This window comes from Anolis carolinensis, chromosome 2, assembly GCF_035594765.1.
Source record: "Anolis carolinensis isolate JA03-04 chromosome 2, rAnoCar3.1.pri, whole genome shotgun sequence".
NCBI classification, from domain to species: Eukaryota; Metazoa; Chordata; class Lepidosauria; order Squamata; family Dactyloidae; genus Anolis; species Anolis carolinensis.
Window position 1 is genome coordinate 117721196 of NC_085842.1, and position 20858 is coordinate 117742053.

The 20858-nt window shown below is 39.9% G+C and overlaps 1 protein-coding gene across 3 annotated transcripts in view; it reads left to right on the forward strand.

The window, feature by feature from the left end:
* Positions 1 to 20858, forward strand: part of afap1l1 (actin filament associated protein 1 like 1) — an 87451-nt gene that overhangs the window by 9921 nt on the left and 56672 nt on the right. The window contains exon 1 of one of the 3 annotated variants that reach the window (XM_062970449.1): positions 1974 to 2250. The exons of the other annotated variants lie outside the window; for them this stretch is intronic. Coding sequence (XP_062826519.1) covers positions 2232 to 2250 — 19 coding nt within the window. The 5' untranslated portion in view covers positions 1974 to 2231. Of the gene's footprint in view, positions 1 to 1973; positions 2251 to 20858 lie in introns of those variants that run through there. 3 annotated transcript variants of the gene reach the window in all.

Here is a 20858-nt window from a genome sequence, read left to right on the forward strand (position 1 = left end):
AATGGATGTTTCCCAAAGAGGAAAGGGCATAGTGTCCAAAGTGTAGATCCTTGCAGATAATTAAACACTGATGTTGATTTACGTATTAGACTCCTGTTTTTGCTAGCCAGGGGTGTATCCAGAGCAAAAAAAAAATTAACTGCCATGCCACCATACATGGAATCTTGAGATTTATAGTTTTGGTGATATATTTAGAATTTTCTGCTGGAGGGCTGTAATGTTCTAGTTCAGGGGAATGGATTAGTGTTCTCCAACTCAAAAATCTATGTACGTCATTAAATTACCAATTCCAAAATTCTTTATGATGAAGCTATGGCAGTTAAATTGCTATGTCGTTATAGGTCTTGTTTCTTTGTTTCTTTTTTATATACTACCATTGTTGTTCAAGGAACTGGAACAATGAAGAGATATTTTGCCAAGGACCTACAGTCTAATTTTTAAAAAGGGAATATAAAGGAAGGAAAGTATCCATATAAATTCTGCAGTATGGATACAGTCCAAGTATCATTGCCTAGTAACTATATTGTGGTGATCAGCGTTGGCAAGCAGGTTGTTAATAAATGTTGCCTCCTTGCAGCTACTTGTAGAGGGGAAGGATTGTTTTCACTATCTATTAACACTGAAACATCACTAAATATGAAGATTCATATAAGCACAATGTGTGTGTACAAAACCTTTCCATGTGTTCAGCATAGACTGCTCTGAAATAAGAATGTATAGGATAGATGGTAGGTAGCTTATGTTATTTCTGGGAAGAATGAATGATGACGGCTGCCTTAATAAATTGGCCTCCACTTTCACAGGGATTAAGGGCCCAAGACCTCCATGAAAGTGGAATCCGTAAAAAAAAACTTTTTAAAAACCTGAGGTATATTTCTCTAGCAATTCCCTAAGTCCTCCTGTGCAATTCTATGGTCAGTGTCTGCCATGTATTGGCAATCTATTTTGACAAATCATTTTAGGGGGGGGGGCGCTAGCCCTCTAATCTAGTTTCAAGGGGGAGATCAAGCCAAACTTTATCCTTCCCCACCATTCTGTGGTCCTCGGCTTCTGCTACTATATCTATTGCTGCTTGTGTGAAATGGAAAAACCAATGTCCTATGGCTGAAAAGTTGATAGTTCAGCTAGAATAATTGTCTGTAATACCAGGACATTGCTTTTGTAGATTGAAGCCCCGTCCTACTGTATTCCATAACAGTAGAGAAGAATGTGAGATGTTTTCATATCTTAACCATGAATAGTGCAAAACTGAGAAATCTTGGGCTAGCAGTGCTCCCAGCCTCTCAAGGATATACGGTATGCCTGCTGAATCTAAGGCTCAGCTACATGTTGCTGTAGAACCAGTACACACCCATTACGTTTGAGATGCTGCATGGCCAAAAAGATGAGATATGGAAGATCAGATCCATAATGAGATGTTCTGATGTTTTCCTCTAACTTCATGATGTGTGTCTGCTGCACTGATGCTAAAAGAGAGGGATAATTCTGCCTTCTTAGCCATTTCCTCAACCAAAGTGATGATTAATCTCACAATAGAACACTGTACTGTATGTTTTCACAATGTAGTTTCTTATTACTACCTATGGAATCAGTGATATGATCAAGTGTTGTACAACCATTGATTTCAAGCAGCGATTTATTCCCGTGTGTTGTATTCTGTTAACTTTCTGTTGGATCCTTAATATCTTGAATTATACAGTGTTTATTTTTTTAATTGCAAACAGATTTTCCTCTTTTTTTGCAATGTAGTGGGTTTGTTAGTTCATTTGTTTGACCCAAGAGCCAAGTGATGTAACATAGAGGACCCTTTAATTACTTGTTTGTGCTTTCTTGGGTTCTGGTCAGGAGCATATGGGCCTGCCCTGCCGTATAGAAGGGGTGACATTAGATTGGGTGGGAGGAATCCTGAATCATTCTTGATCTGCTGCCTAATATCCACTTTGGGAATTCCACCCTCTCCTAAAATGCAGCCAGATTTAGGGGTGTGTGTGGTGAAAGAGGGAGGGGCAGGGATAGGATCACCCCCCAGCTGTTCCTGACCAAAGCACATTGCTCTCCCGCACATTGCTGCAATTCTTTCCTGGGGAAACTGAGCCACTGCAACAGGCAGAGAATTAATGTGTGGCACTCTTCAGAAGCCCATCACAAAAAGCAGCAGGAACTGAGTCTACCTTCACCTCCATATTTACGTTATGCTTTCTGTGTTTGGAGGTCAGTGTTAAGGTGCTAACATGGGATCTGTGGAAGGAGGTGAGTGTTAAATAGAGACAAGAATTATCCCTGCTTGCTTGCATTTCCCTGTGTGGGCTGCTACTTGCACAATACAGCTTTGGCTTTGTGAGACCTTTCTTTCCCTTGTAATAGTGTTTTGACATTGCTGCAAGAACTCACAAGCAACTATGCAATAATTGTTTCTACAATGCTAGGTCCATGGGAAATTCCATATATCCATACTGTCCATTGCTGGTGGCTTTGAGGTGAGTGGGGTGATTAAACCTCTCTAGGTTTCAGTCTCAACTTTAAAGGATGCGCCCAAGATGCTAAAACCAACCTCCATTGAAAAACCCTGTTAAAGATCAGAGCTAACACCAGGTCACTAAAGTTTAAGCCAATAAGTGCCACTAATTCATACTTGCATTTGTTCCGTATAGTTTTTTCTAGACCTTTGTGATCCTCAGTGTCCTCTCATCTCACATTTCCTGTTTGCATTTTCCCAGTGATGCTTTAAACATGAAACAGAGTGTGCAAAGCATTTATCCTGTGTTACAAGTGAGATACTTTAAAAAGTCAACTGTACTGAAGCCAGGAAAATGATGTGTAGAAATAAACCCAGACAAAATCTACATCTTTGACAAAGATTCAGAATATGCATAAGTGTAGGGAGAACTTGTGAGCAACTGTGGTCTTGCTTTCTGATGATCGTAATAGCATCAATAGAAACCATCAGTGAAAGAAGAAAGCTAAGTTTCACTACACCTACTAGTTCTGTATTAAGGCAGTTTTTTTAAAAAAAGCTTTCTTTTGCTCCAGCATTTATTTCAAAAACCATGTTCCCTATTCAGTTTAGAGTAGAAGTCACAATTTCTAGAGTGAATGGGTAGACTGAAATGGGTGCAGTAGGCTGCAGCAGATAACAAAGGCAAGTTTTCTTGTTCATTTCCAAAACTTCAGTTAGGTGAGCTGCTGCAACAGCTGCAAGCAAAAATATCTATGAATGAGGTCCTCTTAACTTGTATGCAATGATGGGATATGTGGATAGTTATTTGATTAAGACCCAAACTTTTGAACATGGAGACATTGAACTATGACTCTCTAGAGAACAGGGTAAATTTTCTGCTCAGTCATGGAAAGCCATTGGTGATCTTGAGTAAATCATACACTCTCAGCCCCAGAAAAATTTGTAGTAGGATCACCTTACGTTCACCATAAGTTAGGAATGACTTGAAGGCACACAATCTTTCTCTTCATACTTAGAAAATGCTTGCACCCTTATTTACAAATTTATTTGAGATTTGTTTTTCTGACGAAAAAACAATTAATACAGGAAGGGCTGGCAGGAAGTGCTGTCATAAACAGTGGCCTTGGCACTGCACCTGATTCTCCAGCAGCATTCCCCAGTGGGTGGAAGTCAAAGGGCTGGACTCACCTAAAAATAATAATATGACAAATCTCACTCTCATCCTGTTCTCAGTTGAGAGAACTACTGGAGTACAATTCATGTACTCCAGTGCTGCTTCTTATCCTCCACCACACGTATAATGAGATAGTGGAAAGTCTTTGGTTACTGCACAGCTGTTGTGACCGTACAGGTTCCTCTCTTGTAGATCATGTTACAGATAGCAGAGGTCTGCCCAGGAATAAGGACAGTAGTAGCAGCCCATGTCCATTTCCTAAGTTGCTATGACAAACAGATTATGTGGGAGTCCTGTCATCTCTGTGGGGTACTCTGGAGTTACATGAAACTGAACAGTGGAAAGTAAAGTTGTATACGCATGGAAAGGTTGAGTCTTTCCACACACACACACACGTACACACACACACATTTTTCAGAAAGCATTTATTTGGGAAAGCTGACAAAATAAATAATTTTGATTTTGTTTCTCTTCATCTTTTGTGATGTGAAGTTTTTGTTGTGTAGCATTTGTCAAGTTGCATTGAAGTTGCTGATGTTTCAGAAACGTGTTTCTATGCATTTAAATAAAAACCAGTGGAAAGAAAAAGATTACCCCTGCACCCGCAGTTTCATTCATCCACATCTGACAAAATATGTTCTGTAGGCATTTTCTAGGTGCTCCAGTGCAGCTCTATGATATTCTTAGGCCGGATATCCTTCATCTCAGTATTGTCCATGCTTTTGCATTTATATGCAACTTTCAGTAATGTACCCCCCCCACACACACACACACACATTTTTGATTGCACTATATTGTCCCCCCCTCCCCCCCAATTAGTTGGCTCCCTAAAAGCTGTTGAAGAAACAAGAAGGTTTTTAGCAGAGATCTGCAAGATCTGGTTGGACTCAGTAGGAAGCAATTTCAGTGGTTGCCACTTTGGACACTAGAACTACACAGTTAAAGCACTACATCCCACTTCAACATTCTTTGGAATGCTAGTTTAGGGGTCTCCAAGTGCTTTCTGGAAGGGCATTCTAAATGCCCCTCTCTGAACTGCATTTTCCATGATTCCATACAATGTACTATGGCAGGAAAAGTAGAATAATAGCACTTTGTGTAGTGTGATGGGGACCTTACTCTTTCTCTTCTCCTCCACTTAAGTATCACTTTAACTGCGTGGCTCCATCTATATATATAAAAGGGTAATGGAATCACGGCACCGGACAAAACAACTAAACTAAATGCCCCACAACCTCGAAAATTGACAGCACAACCTCTCATCCACGCCTCTACATTCACACAACAAAAAGAAAAGAAAAATTAAGTCCTAGCCACAGCAACGCGTGGCCGGGCACAGCTAGTTACATATAATTTGGGGATTTTCAGTTATGTGAAGTATTTTTAATTCTTTTTTGACTAAACATTTGTGCCTTCCCAAACTGCAAACCCTAGGATTCCATGGGGTGCATCCATAGTAGTTAGTGCAATCAAAGCTTTATAATAACATAGTGTGAAAGAGACCCTCTCCTGAACCTTCTGACATGCACAGGGGACATGGGGGAATGGGCTCTGTTTTTCTGTCATACCTCACAGACCTTCTGACTCAAAGAGGATACTCCACCTTTCTCCCAAGTTCCAGACTCAGGCGGCGAGGGAAAGTAAATTTGATCTCTACTTGTTATGTATCTGCACTACAGAGTCATATTATTAGGTTTATAGTTTGGTAAAGCACTTGAAATTCTCTGCAAGGATCTGTAGTGCATCCTGCTGAACCATACAACCCTAGCACTTTCAAGCTGAGAATTCTCCCCAAATTTAATATTCCAAAATTTCATGGGATGCAACCACAGCAGTTAAAGTGGTACCACACTGACCTAACTGTCTAATGCAGGGGTCCCCAAACTTTTTAAGCAGAGGGCCGGTCCACAATCCTTCAGACTGTTGAGGGGCCGAAATATCATTTTAAAAAAAATACAAACAAATTCCTATGCATACTGCACATGTCTTATTTGTAGTGCAACAACAACAACAACAATGAAAGAACAATACAATATTTAAAAATGAAAACGATTTTAACCAACATAAACCTTTTAGGATTTCAATGGAAAGTGTAACACAATATTAGCATTATACATTACTATATTGAACTATACCACTATACTATTATATAATATGTAATATATAACATATAATTAATATTATTATATGGTATTACTACTAGTATTATATTGTATAACATAAGATTATTATCAATATTATATGTATATACAATATATTATATTATTAAAACTGATATAAAATATTACATTATAAAACTGAGGGCGGGGGCCAGGTAAATGACCTTGGAGGGCCGCATCCGGCCCCCGGGCCTTAGTTTGGGGACCCCTGGTCTAATGCATGTAGACCAGTGGTCTTCAAACTTTTTAAGGAAAGGGCCTATTCACAGTTCCGCAGACTGTTGGGAAGTGGACTATAGTTTGAAAAAACATGAATGAATTCCCATGCACACTGCACACAGGCATGTAGCCGGGAAGGGGGGGGCTTGAGGGGCTTCAGCCCCCCCCCCCCAAATTCTCAGAGTGGTCTGCGAGAAGGCCTTACATTTAGTATTTAAACTGTTATGTTTATTCATATCATGATCTGATCACCATGCTCAATATATCCCATATGCATGGGGGTATTGGGATAACAATACAAAAGGTTTGCTAGGGTAGACCCTCTCCCGCTCAGACTCACCCACCCCCCCCCCTCGAACCAAAATCCCAGCCCCTCCCAAAACAAAATCCTGGCTACAGGCCTGACTGCACATATCTTATTTCTAATGCAAAAAATATGAAAGAATGAAAAACAATTTTAACCAACTTGGACTTACCAGTATTTCAATGGAAAGTGTGGCCCTGCTTTTGACTGATGAGATAGTCAAGTTAATTAGATGTGTTGTTGTGTGCCTTCAAGTTCAAAGTTTGTGGTGGAGGGTGGATGCATGATCTTGGAGGGCCACATCTGGCCCACGGGCCTTAGTCTGGGGACTCCTGATATAGACCCTTGCTGTTGTGCTCAAGAGATCCTGCGGATCTCTGAAGCAACATATTAGGGCAAAGGTGAGTAGAGAGAAGATGTAGATTGATATAATGGCATTTGAGGACACAAGCCTTTGAAAATACTCTCCTCCACCATCAACCCTACTGTGCTGCGCACTGGCATCTGTATACCTAGTGTGTAGTCCATACATCTGGTGGATGTCAATTCCCCTTGTCCACAGACAGTATGGACCTTAGAAGTTATTAGAGTTGTAACTTAACACACCTAAAGAGGCCTCGGGGTTGAGAAAGCAGCTGTAAGCATTACATTAGCTTGGGATGCTTATGCCCTCTTTGCTCTGGGATTCTCCTGCCCAGCTTCTCCCTGGAATCCCACATTTGCTATCCTTGACATACCCTGGAGACACCCCCCTCTGTCGTTTGAGGTATAGTGCATTCTTATCCAAATAAAAGTGTTATCCATACACATGGGACTCCTAAGCCAAGGAGGCACAGCATTATCATCTATTTTTTCCTGTTTTAGACAGACAATAATACCTCTCTCTCTTTACATTTTTATTCTTGGGAAGATTTTCATTTCCCATGTCCCACCAGCATTGGAGCCATGCATATCTCCATATGCTGTTATAGTTCAATTTCCAGCAACCCACACTCACTAGTAGTGGTAATGAATGCTGGGAGTAGCTTTTCAACAACATCTGGAGGCCCACATCATTCCCACCCCTGCCCTGCCTTCTGCAAAGTACCTCATATAAAGTAATCTTCCCTTGCTTCCTAATGTAAGGGAATGTGGATTTATGATTGTTGGCAATGCCATTTATTTACTTTTGTTGTGTTTCTAGTTCATGATGTAAAATGGAATTTTAAAATATATGCAGTTCATACATTTTTAATCAGCTGGATTGTAAACTGCTTTGGGGGCCGTGGCTTGGTTGGGGAACAGGATACAAATAGTAAAGAAAACTTCCTCCAGAGATTAAGGGAAGGACTCTGTCCAACAAAAACTGGGTTTGTTGACTAATTAAGTAAAAGCTACAGATATTGCTTCAGATTTCATAATGAATTTAATATCTAGAAGGAAGAGAAGGAATTAGATATATGGTGGGATATAAAAGTGGGGTAGAAATGAATTATTATTAATAATAATAATAATAATAATAATAATAATAATAATAATAATAATAATTTCCTTACCAACAGAAATTCTACAACAAATATTTATTTATTTATTTGTGGTATTTATATACCATTCTTCTCAACCCCGAAGAGGACTCAAGGCAGTTCACAGTGTTGGCAACAATTGAATGCCCTCAATAAAAAACAGCATAAAACATCAAAGTTGACCCTCCCCCAATAAAACATTAAACATTATTAAACACATCACATAAAATAACATCATATATCACACAAAGACATAGCCATTGTCTGTAAACAGTCCTGGGTCATTACCCTTTCAACTTTAACTTTAGATATTCCTGTGATGGGCTGAATGCCTGATTCCACAGCCAAGTCTTTAGCTTTTTCCTAAATGTCAGGAGGGAGGGGGCCGGCCTGATCTCACTTGGGAGGGAGTTCCACAACTGTGGGGCCACCACCGAGAAGGCCCTGTCCCTCATCTCCACTAGTCACACCTGTGAGGTCTGTGGGGCCGAGAGCAGGACCTCCCCGGAAGATCTTAATCTATGAACTGGTTCATAGAGGGAGATATGTTCGGACAGGTAAGTTGGATTGGAGCTTTTTAAGACTTTATAGGCTAAAGCCAGCACTTTGAATTGTGCTGTATATATATATACAGCAAAGCCTAATTCTGAAGATTTCACAGACACTGCCTGAATGCTTTCACATTTGTCAGCGTCGTTCTTAGGATTAAAAGTTTCCTTTTTTATTATCTAAATAGAAGCCTATCATGTGGTTCCTAAAATGTATACAGTACATGTGTGTGTGGACAGATGGTGCTGCAACCAGTGAGAGTTTTCTTCAAGCTTACTGTTTCATTCAGATGCCCTTTTACTATCTCACTTTCATCTGGTCATCTTTTCAGTCAACATAGGCTTCTATTTTCTTTAACTTTTGAAATGAGAGTAATGTCCTCTCTTTTCTTGAAAATAATTTCCCTCTAAAATATTTTATAGCTATGGGTTAACTTTGCAGAGAGAGAGAAAATCTATTTGAAAATGGATTCTTGTTACATTGTGTAAGCTACATACTAAAGACTGGTGCCCACTCTCAGTTTTCAATGTGTTTCAGATTTGGAAAAATCCAAGCTTTAAAATGTCTTTTTAGCTTCCTGCATCAAATATAGTTAAAACCTTAGAAGATATGGCCTTCAGTCATTCTCCAAAGTTGGCCCCAGACTGTAATCCTAAATGCAATTATCTAGAAACGGGGATTTATTTGCTGGTGGAACTTGGAAACGACTAATTCAAAATAACAAGTTTTACTTGTAATTATTGGCAACAACTAAGGCATAATTGTTACATTGTAATTATGTAACGAAGGCAAATGTCATTCCTCCTGCAGCACAAATGATAACTGCAATAGTAGCTAACCATCCTGTGGGGGAGACGAGCTTGGGATAATCAGTATACTTTACAAAGTAACTTTCTTGGTTCTTCTTCCAAGGAATTGAATACAGGTAATTTTCAGCCTGATTTGAACAGTGCCAAAGAGAGGATAGGAGTGCTAGAAATCAGCAAGTCAGTACAAGTAGCTGAAAGGTGGGTGTATCTTCCAGTTCCTTTGTTGGCGCTGTGGCATCTAAGACACCAACCTGACATCAATATTACAGGAAGAAGAAAATTTAGACTGAACTATCGTAATCCTAAAGAGCAGGGCTGGAACTTTTGCTTAGTTGTTCTGAGGAAGCATCAGGAGGAGCAGGATTTCCTGGTGTTACATTCAGGTTCTTATAGTTCCTGTAGAGGAACGATTTGTCTTGAGAGCCATTGTCAGACTTGGCCAGCTCTCTAATTCTAATCCAGTGGTTGTTAAGGCCTAAATACCCTTTGGGTACCAGATACCATCTCTTCTTGAAAACTAAGCCTGGTCAACTTTGGTTAGTATTTAGATGGGAGAACCCTTGCCTCTGCCTTAGCTGTGCCATCCTCTGAAGTTCATGACAAAGGATATTCCAGGCCAAAAGGGACCAGTTTCCTAAGGTAGTATTTCCCATCTTCAGGTTTAGCTTGGTTTCGCTCCAGCCCCAGGGAATTGTGATAATGATCCAGACATTCCCGACTGTCACCCCGCCCCACATTGTGATCTTAAAGTTGTGGTCATCTTCTTTTTGTAGACAGTTAACTCTTCATCCAATTACACTGTTATTCCTGTTTCGTTTGCCTGTTAACCTAAATGCCCCTCCTGTCTGCTGATTGCAGTTTCCCCAAGGCTCTTTGAAGCTCCCTCTTGTCTGTGGGTTTTATTCATCAGCTATTTACACTGTACCATTTCCCAAAATCAGTGCCAATCTGGGAAATTGAGAGTACCCCATAGCAGGAAATTGTCATTTCCTTGGGCTTGAAGAAGCTGGAAAACAACGCTCAAGAGGGGGAGGCATTTCTCCTCTACCAGGGGTCTGTCCCTTTGCATTGGTTTTCCTTTCAGCTCTCTGCCAGGAGCTTTTCTGGGCTTCAGCCTTTGTACTCCCATGGGCCTTTCTATCTCTGTGTCTGTCTCCTATCTACTGGGAGGGCATGACTCCAAGGCCATTCAGACCTGCTTCTTTCTTCACTCTTGCAGTGGTTGTTTTGAAGAAGCCTACAACAGAGATCTGACTTTTGTAAAAAAAAAAAGTTTATTTTGGGTGGGTGAGTAATATTAACAATCTCTCCTTTGGTCTTCTAAGTTTGTTTTCATATATTGCTCAGCAGGTCTGGCTGTTTCACTTGAAAAGGACATGATGGCTCTGCTGTGTTCCTTATGCAGAAGGCCAACGCACGTGGGCAGGGCAGCGTCTGCTATAATGCACACTGAAGGGCCTATCTTTATTACAGTGATTATACATTACCCTAGCATCAGGCATACACACCATCCCCCAACAACTGGTATTCAAAGCTAGACTGGACATGTAGCTGGAGTAATTAGCAGCCACTGATAGCTTATCCTCCACGAGGATTTGTCTAATCCCTTTTCAAAGCCATCCAAGATGTTGTCCACCATAACATCACAGAGGAATAAATTCCATTGTTTAACTGTATAGTGTCTGAGAAAGACTTTTGTCACTCCTCGCATTCAGCTTGATAACCTCAGAGTCTGATTCTATTAAACATAGAGGAGGTGGGTGGGGGGAGAAAGCTACCTATTGACATTCACTCGACACACAAATACATATGCTTCTCTTATAGATTCCAAAATAAGCATACAGTCAGCCCACCCCATTTGCTGGGATTAGGGGCACAGGATCCTTGTTGTTGTTCTTAAAATGAATTAAAATTCTGGGTCTTTTTCAGCCTGAGAGATATCTCTGGAGGAATCACTAGACCTTCCAACATGATTCAATAGTCAACTTGTGGTGGCAATTGACCATAGAGCCATACTGGGGGAGTTTGTGATTACCAGAAAAAAAAATTTAATCAACTCTGTGAATAATTAAATCTTCAAAATCAAATCAACAGATATGGAGGATTTAGGCTTTCTAAAATAATGAATCCCAACATCATAAACTTTGCTTACAGGGAGATTTGCATAAATCACTTAATTATTTTGATTGCTGTGTTCTACAACCTTTCTGAATTTTATATTCTTTATTAAGATGCAGTGGGCAGAAGCATGCCTGTCTTACACAATTTAAAGGATTGTGGCTTCCAGTGGTTCAGATCGAGGGTTTACTCAGAACTTTAATGGAACTCTCCTGGGTATTGTATCCTATGCCGAAAACTATGACTAGCACTTTAAACAGCTCCTTTACAGTTCAGACTAAAAACCTGGAAAAGGTTCACTTCCCAACTGATGTGAAAGCCATCATATATGAATTCATTAATTTGAACGTCACAGAGATCAGGTGAAGGTGAACTTAAGGGCTGGGAGGAGGAAGGACTGCTAGGGCATGGATTAGTTTGTGACAAAATGTTGTGGTAGCAAGCTTTCTGTCTCCTTTGCTCTCATCTTACACGTGGTAGATGGAAAGAAAAGTGTGTGTGGGTAGTGGGTAGTGGTAGTAGTGGTATGAGTGTTTTGTGTCTTTCTGAAATTATAGACAGATGCAGGTCCTGCTGTCCTGGAAAAACTCCCACCCACCATCACTCTGAGGCTGTTGAAGTGTGTGAAATGGGGAAACCCATATTAATTGGTGCCTTTTTTCCTTATCAAAGCCATGTTTCTGGCTGCCACAGCAAATCCAACAGCCCACACAAAGTATAAGTCATTTATTAAAAGTCTCCATATGTATCACTTCCCTGCCCACCAGGGCCCTCAGAGCATTGTGCAAACACACACACAACATCCTCAAAGCCAAAACCTGAAATAGAACATGTTTTAAAAAACAACTCTAAAACCAATTTCAGAAGCAAAAGTCCTGGTGAAACAATAGAGTTTTTACTGCATGTCTAAAATTCAAGGGAGGCATGGAACCAGCTTAATCTCTTGGACTGGAACTATACAGTTTGGGCTGTTATGGAAAAAAAGCCCCTAGTGTTCAAGCTCTATGCTTGAAGAGGGAGAAAAGATGGACAATTTTAATACAACTCTGAAATAGTCTAAGTAGGCTTATCTTGTGTGGAGAGAGGGAGTGATGAATGACACCTTCACTGGACATTATCTGCCCTTCCCCTGCCAGTAGGAAGTCAACTGTGTAGAAAACATGCACACAATGATACTCAGTATCTGTTCTCTTTCTGTTGGACTTACATGGGCCAATGGCAGGACCGGCCCTACTTTTAGGTGGAGTGAGGCAAACACTTAGAAATATACAATAATTACTTAACGTGAGCATTTATGTCACTTGGAAGATTACAGTGATCTAATCCCTTCAGAATGGTTTCAACCTCACAGAACAGTTTACATGTAAAGGAAAAGTGGAGAGGTAATGTTAAAAAGTTATAACAAACATGGTGAGAAATGCTCGTCCAGGCAAGAAGTCTTTGTGAGCTTTGAGAAAAGAAGAGTAAAATGTGGATATTGCATTGGCCTGAGGAGAAATGCTGTTCAAGCATAACGTGGAAAATAGATGAACTGAAAAAGAAGGGAAATGACTGATAAGCTATCGGGGCTCAAAACCGCAAGTGGTTATTTTGCCTGCTTGAACAGTAAAATCAATCACTTGTGCCAGTTATCAGCATAGCAATCTCATCAGGCATCTTATGGGCAGTATATTTAAGTTCCTCTTGTCCAAGTACCTAGTTGAAAAACGTCCAGGGGGTTAGTATGCCAAACAGCTGGAAACATTTCAGTTTGATTTTGCTGCTTCATTCTGGTTAACAGACCAAAATGTTTTAGAGGTTCTTTTAAGTAACCCCATAATATTTTCTTTCTTGTCACTTTCTCATTTTTACAGTTCAGGTCCCCTTTCATAGAAGTTGGCAATGAAGTAACAATTAAAACCATGGAACAGTCTGTGCTGCTACATAGCTCTTGCTGCTAGCTATGTAACTTGATGGAGTGTTCAGACCTGCTTTGCATATGATCTTCTTCACAACTGGAAGGAGCTTGTGTGTTTAAATATTTTGTTCAGTCACCAGATGGGTACCTTGTGTCTGAGTTTTTTGTGCAGGCTCTTTTATGTGGTGTTAACTGCACATTAGAATAATTGTATATGAAAGGTTTCAAACCCCCAACGGTGGGGAAATGTACTGTGTTACATCATGGCTGTTTTCCAGGTACATTCAGTTATTTCTATAGAGCTGTTTTTAAAGTGAGTGTTGGGGTTTTTTTAAGATAGTTAAAAATATAGTTAAACATGCCTAGAAGAAGCAATATTTTATGATTTGTTGTGAATGTGCTTGTTTTTCAATTTTGGGTTCCATCTTATACACGTTACTCAGTGAAACGCTGCTGAAGATGTGGGTCACTGGACTAGATTGGCCAGAACAGAAGTAGACACTGTGTAGCCATGGAAGTGGCTGGTACAGCTCTTGGGACTCCCATTGACCTTCTCCAACACCAACACCCTAGCAAATTGTTTGACTAAAATCCAACTCAGTTCTGCCAAGACATATCATTGCAAGATGGTCCCCAGACTCAAACATTGAGGATTGAAAGATAATGTGACATCACTCCAGGTTGCCCAACATGGAGGCTGTGATGGCATGACACAACCCTTCAGAGACCCTCAGGAGCTGAAAATGGGGTTGGGTGGCTTTCTGTGTGCCAGAGGGCACTCACACTTGGGCTAGAGCAGGCATCTTCAAACTATGGCTCTCCAGCTGTTTGAGCCTCCAGCTCCCAGAAGCCCTAGCCAGCTTGTTCAATGGTCAGGAATTCTGGGAATTGGAAGCTCATACAGTTGGATGGGCCGCAGTTTGAGGATATAGGTGCTAGAGTGTCAGGGCTTGACCTACTTGGCCCCAAAGCTTTATCAGTGCCTGACCCATATTCACCAGTGTTTTGCTTACTGCAGAGTATTCTAGTGAGAATAATGTGTACTGGAGAGCATATGCTGGTTCTAGATATTTCTTGTGTCAGGTGAAACCCAAAATGGCATCTCTGCCACTGCACAGGGCAGAAGCTAGTTGTTCTGGCAGTTGAATTTTCTTCCCACATGGTTCTTTCCCCATAGCATTTTTAGGTGGCAGGGAAGTTTTAGTGGCCCAAGACAGGGCACAGGGCCCACATAGCACTTTGCTTCAACATCTTGTTGCTATTTTTGTGCTCCAGCATCTTCTTTCAGAGGTTGCCCCATCACACTGCCTAATAGAAAGGCCAACTCCACCATGTTTACTGCTATGAACAAAGTAGAGGAAGGATGGGATAACAAATAAGTGAAGAAAAATAATCTTTCAGTAAAAACAAAACAAAAAAATTAAATATCAAAAGCAAATTCAAGGCAATAGAATTCCACCTTGTAATATAGTTCTGAGCCCCTGGTGGTGCAACAGATTAAACTGCTAAGATTCTGAACTTGCTTGCTGACTGAAAGGTCAGCAGTTCGAATGCAGGGAGCGGGTTGAGTTCCCGCTATTAGCCCCAGCTTCTTCCAACTTAGCAGTTAGAAAACATGCAAATGTGATTTTTGAAGTCTCTTGTTCATAGGGTCGCCATAAGTCAAAGTTGATTTGATAACAAATAACGGGTTTTAATAGCTCAGGTGTTTGGCTTAAATTGCTTGGCTTGTTGTAAGCCTGTCCAAATGTTGAGAACCTCTGAAGAAGACAATCTCCTGTGGAGAGATGTTTGATGGGAAAGCAGAATCAAACTGTCACTTATATTGTTCCCAGACTGTGGAAGGTGCCCCTTCCCTTGTGATCAACTTCTAGTCTTGTAGGTTGTAGGAAGGGTTGAGATACATCTTTCCAAACTGACCTTTGAAACTGTTTTGATGTTTACTAGGACTAATTTAGAGTGACATTGTTTGTAATAATGATTTAATTATTTTATCGTTTAATTCGTAGTTGACCATGTCCACTCTGAAGCTCTAGTATATTGAACCTGTTGATGGAGCCTATTGAAACTGGATTTTAACTTTTGTGGATTGTTTTGAATTGTATGTTCTTGTTTTATTATGTTTATTATGTTTGTTATGTACACATTGTTGTATGGTCAATTGAATGTTTTGCTTTATGTTGGAAACCACCCTAAGTCTTCCTGAGGAGATAGGGTGGTATATAAATAAAATTTTATTATTATTATTTATCATTCATTTTAGTGATATTGTAGCTGCCCAGAGTGCAGTTTTTCCCAGTGAAAATATGGAATTGAAATTTAACAGAAAACTTCAACATAATTAAGGGGAGATGCCTTAAGAGGGGAGGCAATGTGAGGAGTGGGTGGGTCTTACATACTTCCCCCACTGCATGGTCCTTAAGAGTAAAGGAGGTTCGCTCCCATGCTTTAGAGCTGATCCAGTGAGGACTTGTTTGAACAGAAACTTATACCCTGGTCTTCTGGCCCCAAAACAAATGGGTATTGATTCTGAACTTGTTAACATGAGAAAAGTTCATTGAGTTTAATTGAGGTTTACTTCATTGTAAGTAAAACCATAGATGCCACAGTATTTGATATTTTTGCATGCTTGCTGAGAAGCTCTTTAGCATTATCATAACCCCACGGGAACTGCTTTTCCAAAGGCAACACCTGTGCAGCTGTGATAACACTTGAAATGACCTGAACATGGGGACTGATCACTGTGGTCCTTAGCATGGGCTTAGCAATGGCCAACCATCCTGTTCACCCACATAAGTGTTTTAAAGCCCCATTTGATTTAACCCTAAACAGAGTTTGGGAAGTTTACCTTTTTTTTGGAATATAATACCCAGAATCACTTACTCACTATGCTGGCTGGGGGATTCATAGGCCAAAACAGTAACGTTTTAGAGGCTAAATGGCAAACTAAACATTTCTTTATTGAGGTCTCCTATATAAAATTGCTGGCAGTTGAACACCACTTTTTATCTAGCAATCACAGTTCCAACATGCTTCACTGCAAGGCCTCAGCTTCTTTCCAAGTTAATTTATCTAATACTTTCAAAACCCAGTAGACCAAAGCAAAGCTTTTTGCACCTTTGCCAGTTAAGAAATGTGTAGAATGGAATTTACCAACGGAGCAGAATAACAAAGACTTAAAATGGGCTTAAGGCTTGCCACAGGACATTTGGAAACATGATATCCAAGAATGCAAATATAAGCACATCTAGCTTGGTTTTCTTGGCTTTACTTTTGCCACCATGGTGGTTTAAATATGGGGACTTCATAGGGATGAGCCTCAATTTTTTTTCCTCTTAAACTTATCCAAGATTATCAGGTATGTAAGTGTGCATGGGAAATTAGTCTCCTGTGGAGCTTTTATGTTCAAGTGAATAAATAGCACAGTTTTGGATAACTTGGAGCAAGCTTGCTTCCCATGTTCACTGTTACAACTGATAAGTAGAAATTCTTTAAAGATGCAAAAACTGCTGATGTGGTGATTTGACTATATTTCCCCTTTCTCTACAAAATTATATGCATTCATTGGACTTAATGCCATTAGGATCTCTTCCTGTCTCGAGAAACAACAATTGGATACTTTAAACTTTTTTCCCCTTGGGATTTTTGAGAAATACTGTCAAGCCACATGTCCCAGTTTCTCTCTACTCCAAAAACACATGACTTCTGATTTCACAATTAACTAAAACTGATTGCAAATTAGTTCTAAATGTGTAAATCAGAAATACTAAAAGCAGATTAAAAATACATCACACAAACTCTATCAGACAGTATTGCTCTTTTACCATTCTAAAGATTTGCAGCTGTATGCAACCCTTGAGGGCCCATCAAACCCCCAAATGTCTGCCAATTTGTGGTGGGAGCAAGAAGCCTCTACCTCCACTGGTACAGATTAATCCATTATTGGTTTTTTTCAGGTGGACCCTTGCCTAAAACTATCTTAAATCCAAAACTATCTTAAATAACATCTAAATGCTGACTACATGTGACAAAATGCCATTAGAAATTAATTAAAAATTACAGTATTGTACTATGCTAATATAATATTGTATGTAAATTTAATTTGTAAGCTGCTCTGAGTCCCCTTCGGGGTGAGAAGGGCGGCATATAAATGTAGCTAATAAATAAATAAATAAATAATTTCTAGTCCACAGAAATGTAAAGGAACTCAGAATGGCAGTGCATTGGCTTTAGGGTTCCATTCTGATATAAATTATGCATTTCAATCCAAATGAGAAGCTGTGTATTCTTCTGGAATTATTAGCATTGGTTTCTTTATGATAGTTTGAGGAAATTCCCAGAATTGATGTCTTCCATGTATACATACCAGTGTGTACATTCAGAGGCTTAATAGTAGTGGTAAATGCTAGTCTTGCAGTTCTCTCTCCCCCATGCAGTGAATATGTCTGAAATAGCTGGTTTTGTATCCACAAAATGAGTGTCTCCATACACAGATTGCAAAATACCAAATTAGGCACATCTACAAAGTGGTTGGAGAGTAAACAAACAAAAATCAGAAATAGCCATGTTTGTAGAAATACCCTGTCTCTGTTTATATGAGTTGCAGCCCTGTCATTGTACAAAAGTAGGCAGCCATAATGAAGTTATCCCATTTCCTTGTGCCCATCAGCTTTGAAACAGACATGAGAGAGAGAGAGAGAGAATTTCTTGGTTCCCCACCTTTGCATCATTGTAAAGTGCACAGCATTTCATCTCTAGAATGACATTCAACCCAGGACCACCCCTGGCATGAAACAGAGGAAGCCTATGTTACTATTCCCTATTCTCAGTCTTTAGCAGGAAAGTTCATTCTATGTGGAGTGAGTTTCTTTATCTTAGGATGGACATCCCTTCATAGCTCTAACAATACACACTTCCATAACATGTGCTGAGTATGCTAGCATGTGTTGCTGACAGCTGTGCATATGAAAAGTAGTTTGAACCATCTCTACTCAGTCTGTGACATTGATATTAGTGGAATGGGGATCCCACTGAGTTTTAGCTCATTCCAAATTTTAGTCTTGCCTTTAAATGAAGTTCCCAAAGTGCTTGATCTATTTTGGTAATAAGGTTCAACACCTTGGATAGCTCTTACAAGATTTGCACAAAAACCCAAAGCATCAATGTAAGTGAGGTTTCATTTCATTGCATGGGATGATCCGTATAATTTGCAAGAGAGGCCATTCTGGTTTGATGGCCCAGATGTTCACTTGAATATTTGTTGTTTGGCTGTAAGTAATACAGAGTGTTTTTAAGATGGTCATCTCCCTCTCCTGGTGTTCATCTTAAAGTGTGGAAATTGGAAAGAGTTCTGAACATAAGGTAGCCACACCAGCACAAGACATGTAAACAAGGAAGACCAGAAAGGCTTGATGATCCAAAAATATTCGGAGGGTGTGCTCAAAAGAAAACACAATTGTATAGGCAGAGCAAATTGAATCAACTGTTGGAATTTCATTCTTCTCCCCCTTTTTTGCTCCTTCTTTTAAGTAAAAATATTTCCACAGGAGGTGTGGGAGATGTCTGACCAATAACAGAGTCAGAATAATAAGCTGAGATCAAACAGTATCTACTGCTTTATGTTTCCAAAAAGAATGTTTACTTTCTTTGTGATAGTAAAGCTTTTCCTGGCCCATTCTTGGTCTTTTGATATTCTGAAGGCACTTCAGGTGTTTATTTTCGCTAAGGATACAGCCGGTTTCTGCGTTAGCTTTTCTTCTGCAGGCAGTTGCCACCTTTTCCTTCTTCCTTGTTTCTCCACTAATGCTTCACTTCTTTTCTCTCAACAGACTCCCATGTAAGCCACTGTTGTCCAGTGAGGGAGCCATGGGCAATGTGGTAATGCACACGGTTTGAGGAAAAGATTTAGAACCATCATAAGTCAGACATGACTTTAGCAACTAAATCTACCAGCCAGTATAGCCTGTATGATTGTGTTTCAGAAGTACAGTAGAGTCTCACTTATCCAAGCTAAACGGGCCAGCAGAAGCTTGGATAAGCGAATATCTTGGATAATAAGGAGGGATTAAGGAAAAGCCTATTAAACATCAAATTACATTATGATTTTACAAATTAAGCACCAAACCTTCATGTTATACAACAAATTTGACAGAAAAAGTAGTTCAATACACAGTAATGTTGTATTGTAATTACTGTATTTACAAATTTATTACCAAAATATCATGATATATTGAAAACATTGACTACAAAAATGGCTTGGATTATCCAGAGGCTTGGATAAGTGAGGCTTGGATTAGTGAGACTCTACTGTATTACTTTTCCACTACAATGGAGGCAGGATTGTAAGGAAGAGGAGAGCCAGCATGATGTAGTGCTTTGACTGTTGAATTAGAACTCTGGAAAACAGCTTTTGAATTCCCACTTAGCCACAAGGCCATCTGGGTGACCATGAGCACATTGCCTACTCTCAGCCCCAGAAAATCGTGTGACAGGGTTGCCTTAGAATCATCATAGGTCAGACATGACTTGAAAGCACATAACAACAATTAAGGAAGATCAGATAGTAGTGATTCTGCTAAACAACAAAAAGTGGAAACCTGAGAAAAGTTTTCTCCCCCAATATTCTAATTTCCTTCTTTGAAATTATTGTTGTTTATGCTTTTCAAAGCTTATCTTCCAGGCAGATCAGAAAAGAACATTAATCATCCCGATCTTACAGTGATAACAGCCCCAGGAGACACAGATCTTTCCTTGTTTTACAGTGAGTTCATCATAAGAAGGGGAGGGGGAGACTTTCTTTTTTAATCTGGTCTCAAAAATGAGGCCTCCTGTCCTTTGATCTTGAAGACTGATGCATGGGTAGAGAAGGTTAATTCTTCCTTGTGGTAATGCCATGGGGTCAGCAGGTCTGGTTAATTTGTTACAAACTATTACTACTGTGAGGTGGCTTTGGTTCTCCCATCCCATATTTCAAGCAGAACAGAACTGTAATATAATGTAATCAAGTCTATAGGTCAAGACCAGAAGGTTTACAATCTCTGTGAGAGCAGGCAATATATATTGTCCCAGTTATTCTTATCAGATGACAGTGCTATCAGATGGCATGTATATAGGATAGCCCAAGATCCTGGCATATCTGAGGTAGAGTAGCCAATAGCAACCTCTCCCCATCTTTGCAACCTGTCAACATGCATAGTACCCAGTGCCAGCCAAATTATTTATACCTGATACAGAAATTCCTGCATGTTTCTCTTCCCATACCTACAAGTCAATAATGAAAAAAGGAGTAACAGATTCTGCAAATGTCTATTTCATGGCTTCATCCTGCTATGAAGGTAGCCATAACCTATCCTCCAACATTTCACAGATCAGCTGAATAACATCAGAGTGTAGTCAAAATGGGGAAGTTATTAGTAAGAAAGAACCCGAAAGGTGGGAAAAACTGTAGCCATTTGCTTTTGCGTGAGCCTATCTGGAAGGTTGCACCTATTCCACAGCACTCCCCACTGCTGAGTTAATGGATTGCTAACTACCTTTGCACTTTGAACTTGTTTAACTGAAATTGTAAAATGGTGAGGAAAAGGAGAGAGGGAGAAAGAAACTGGGACTTTTTAAAGCAGCTGAAAATATAGGATGGCAGATGATTAATTGGGACTATCCCTGTCAATTC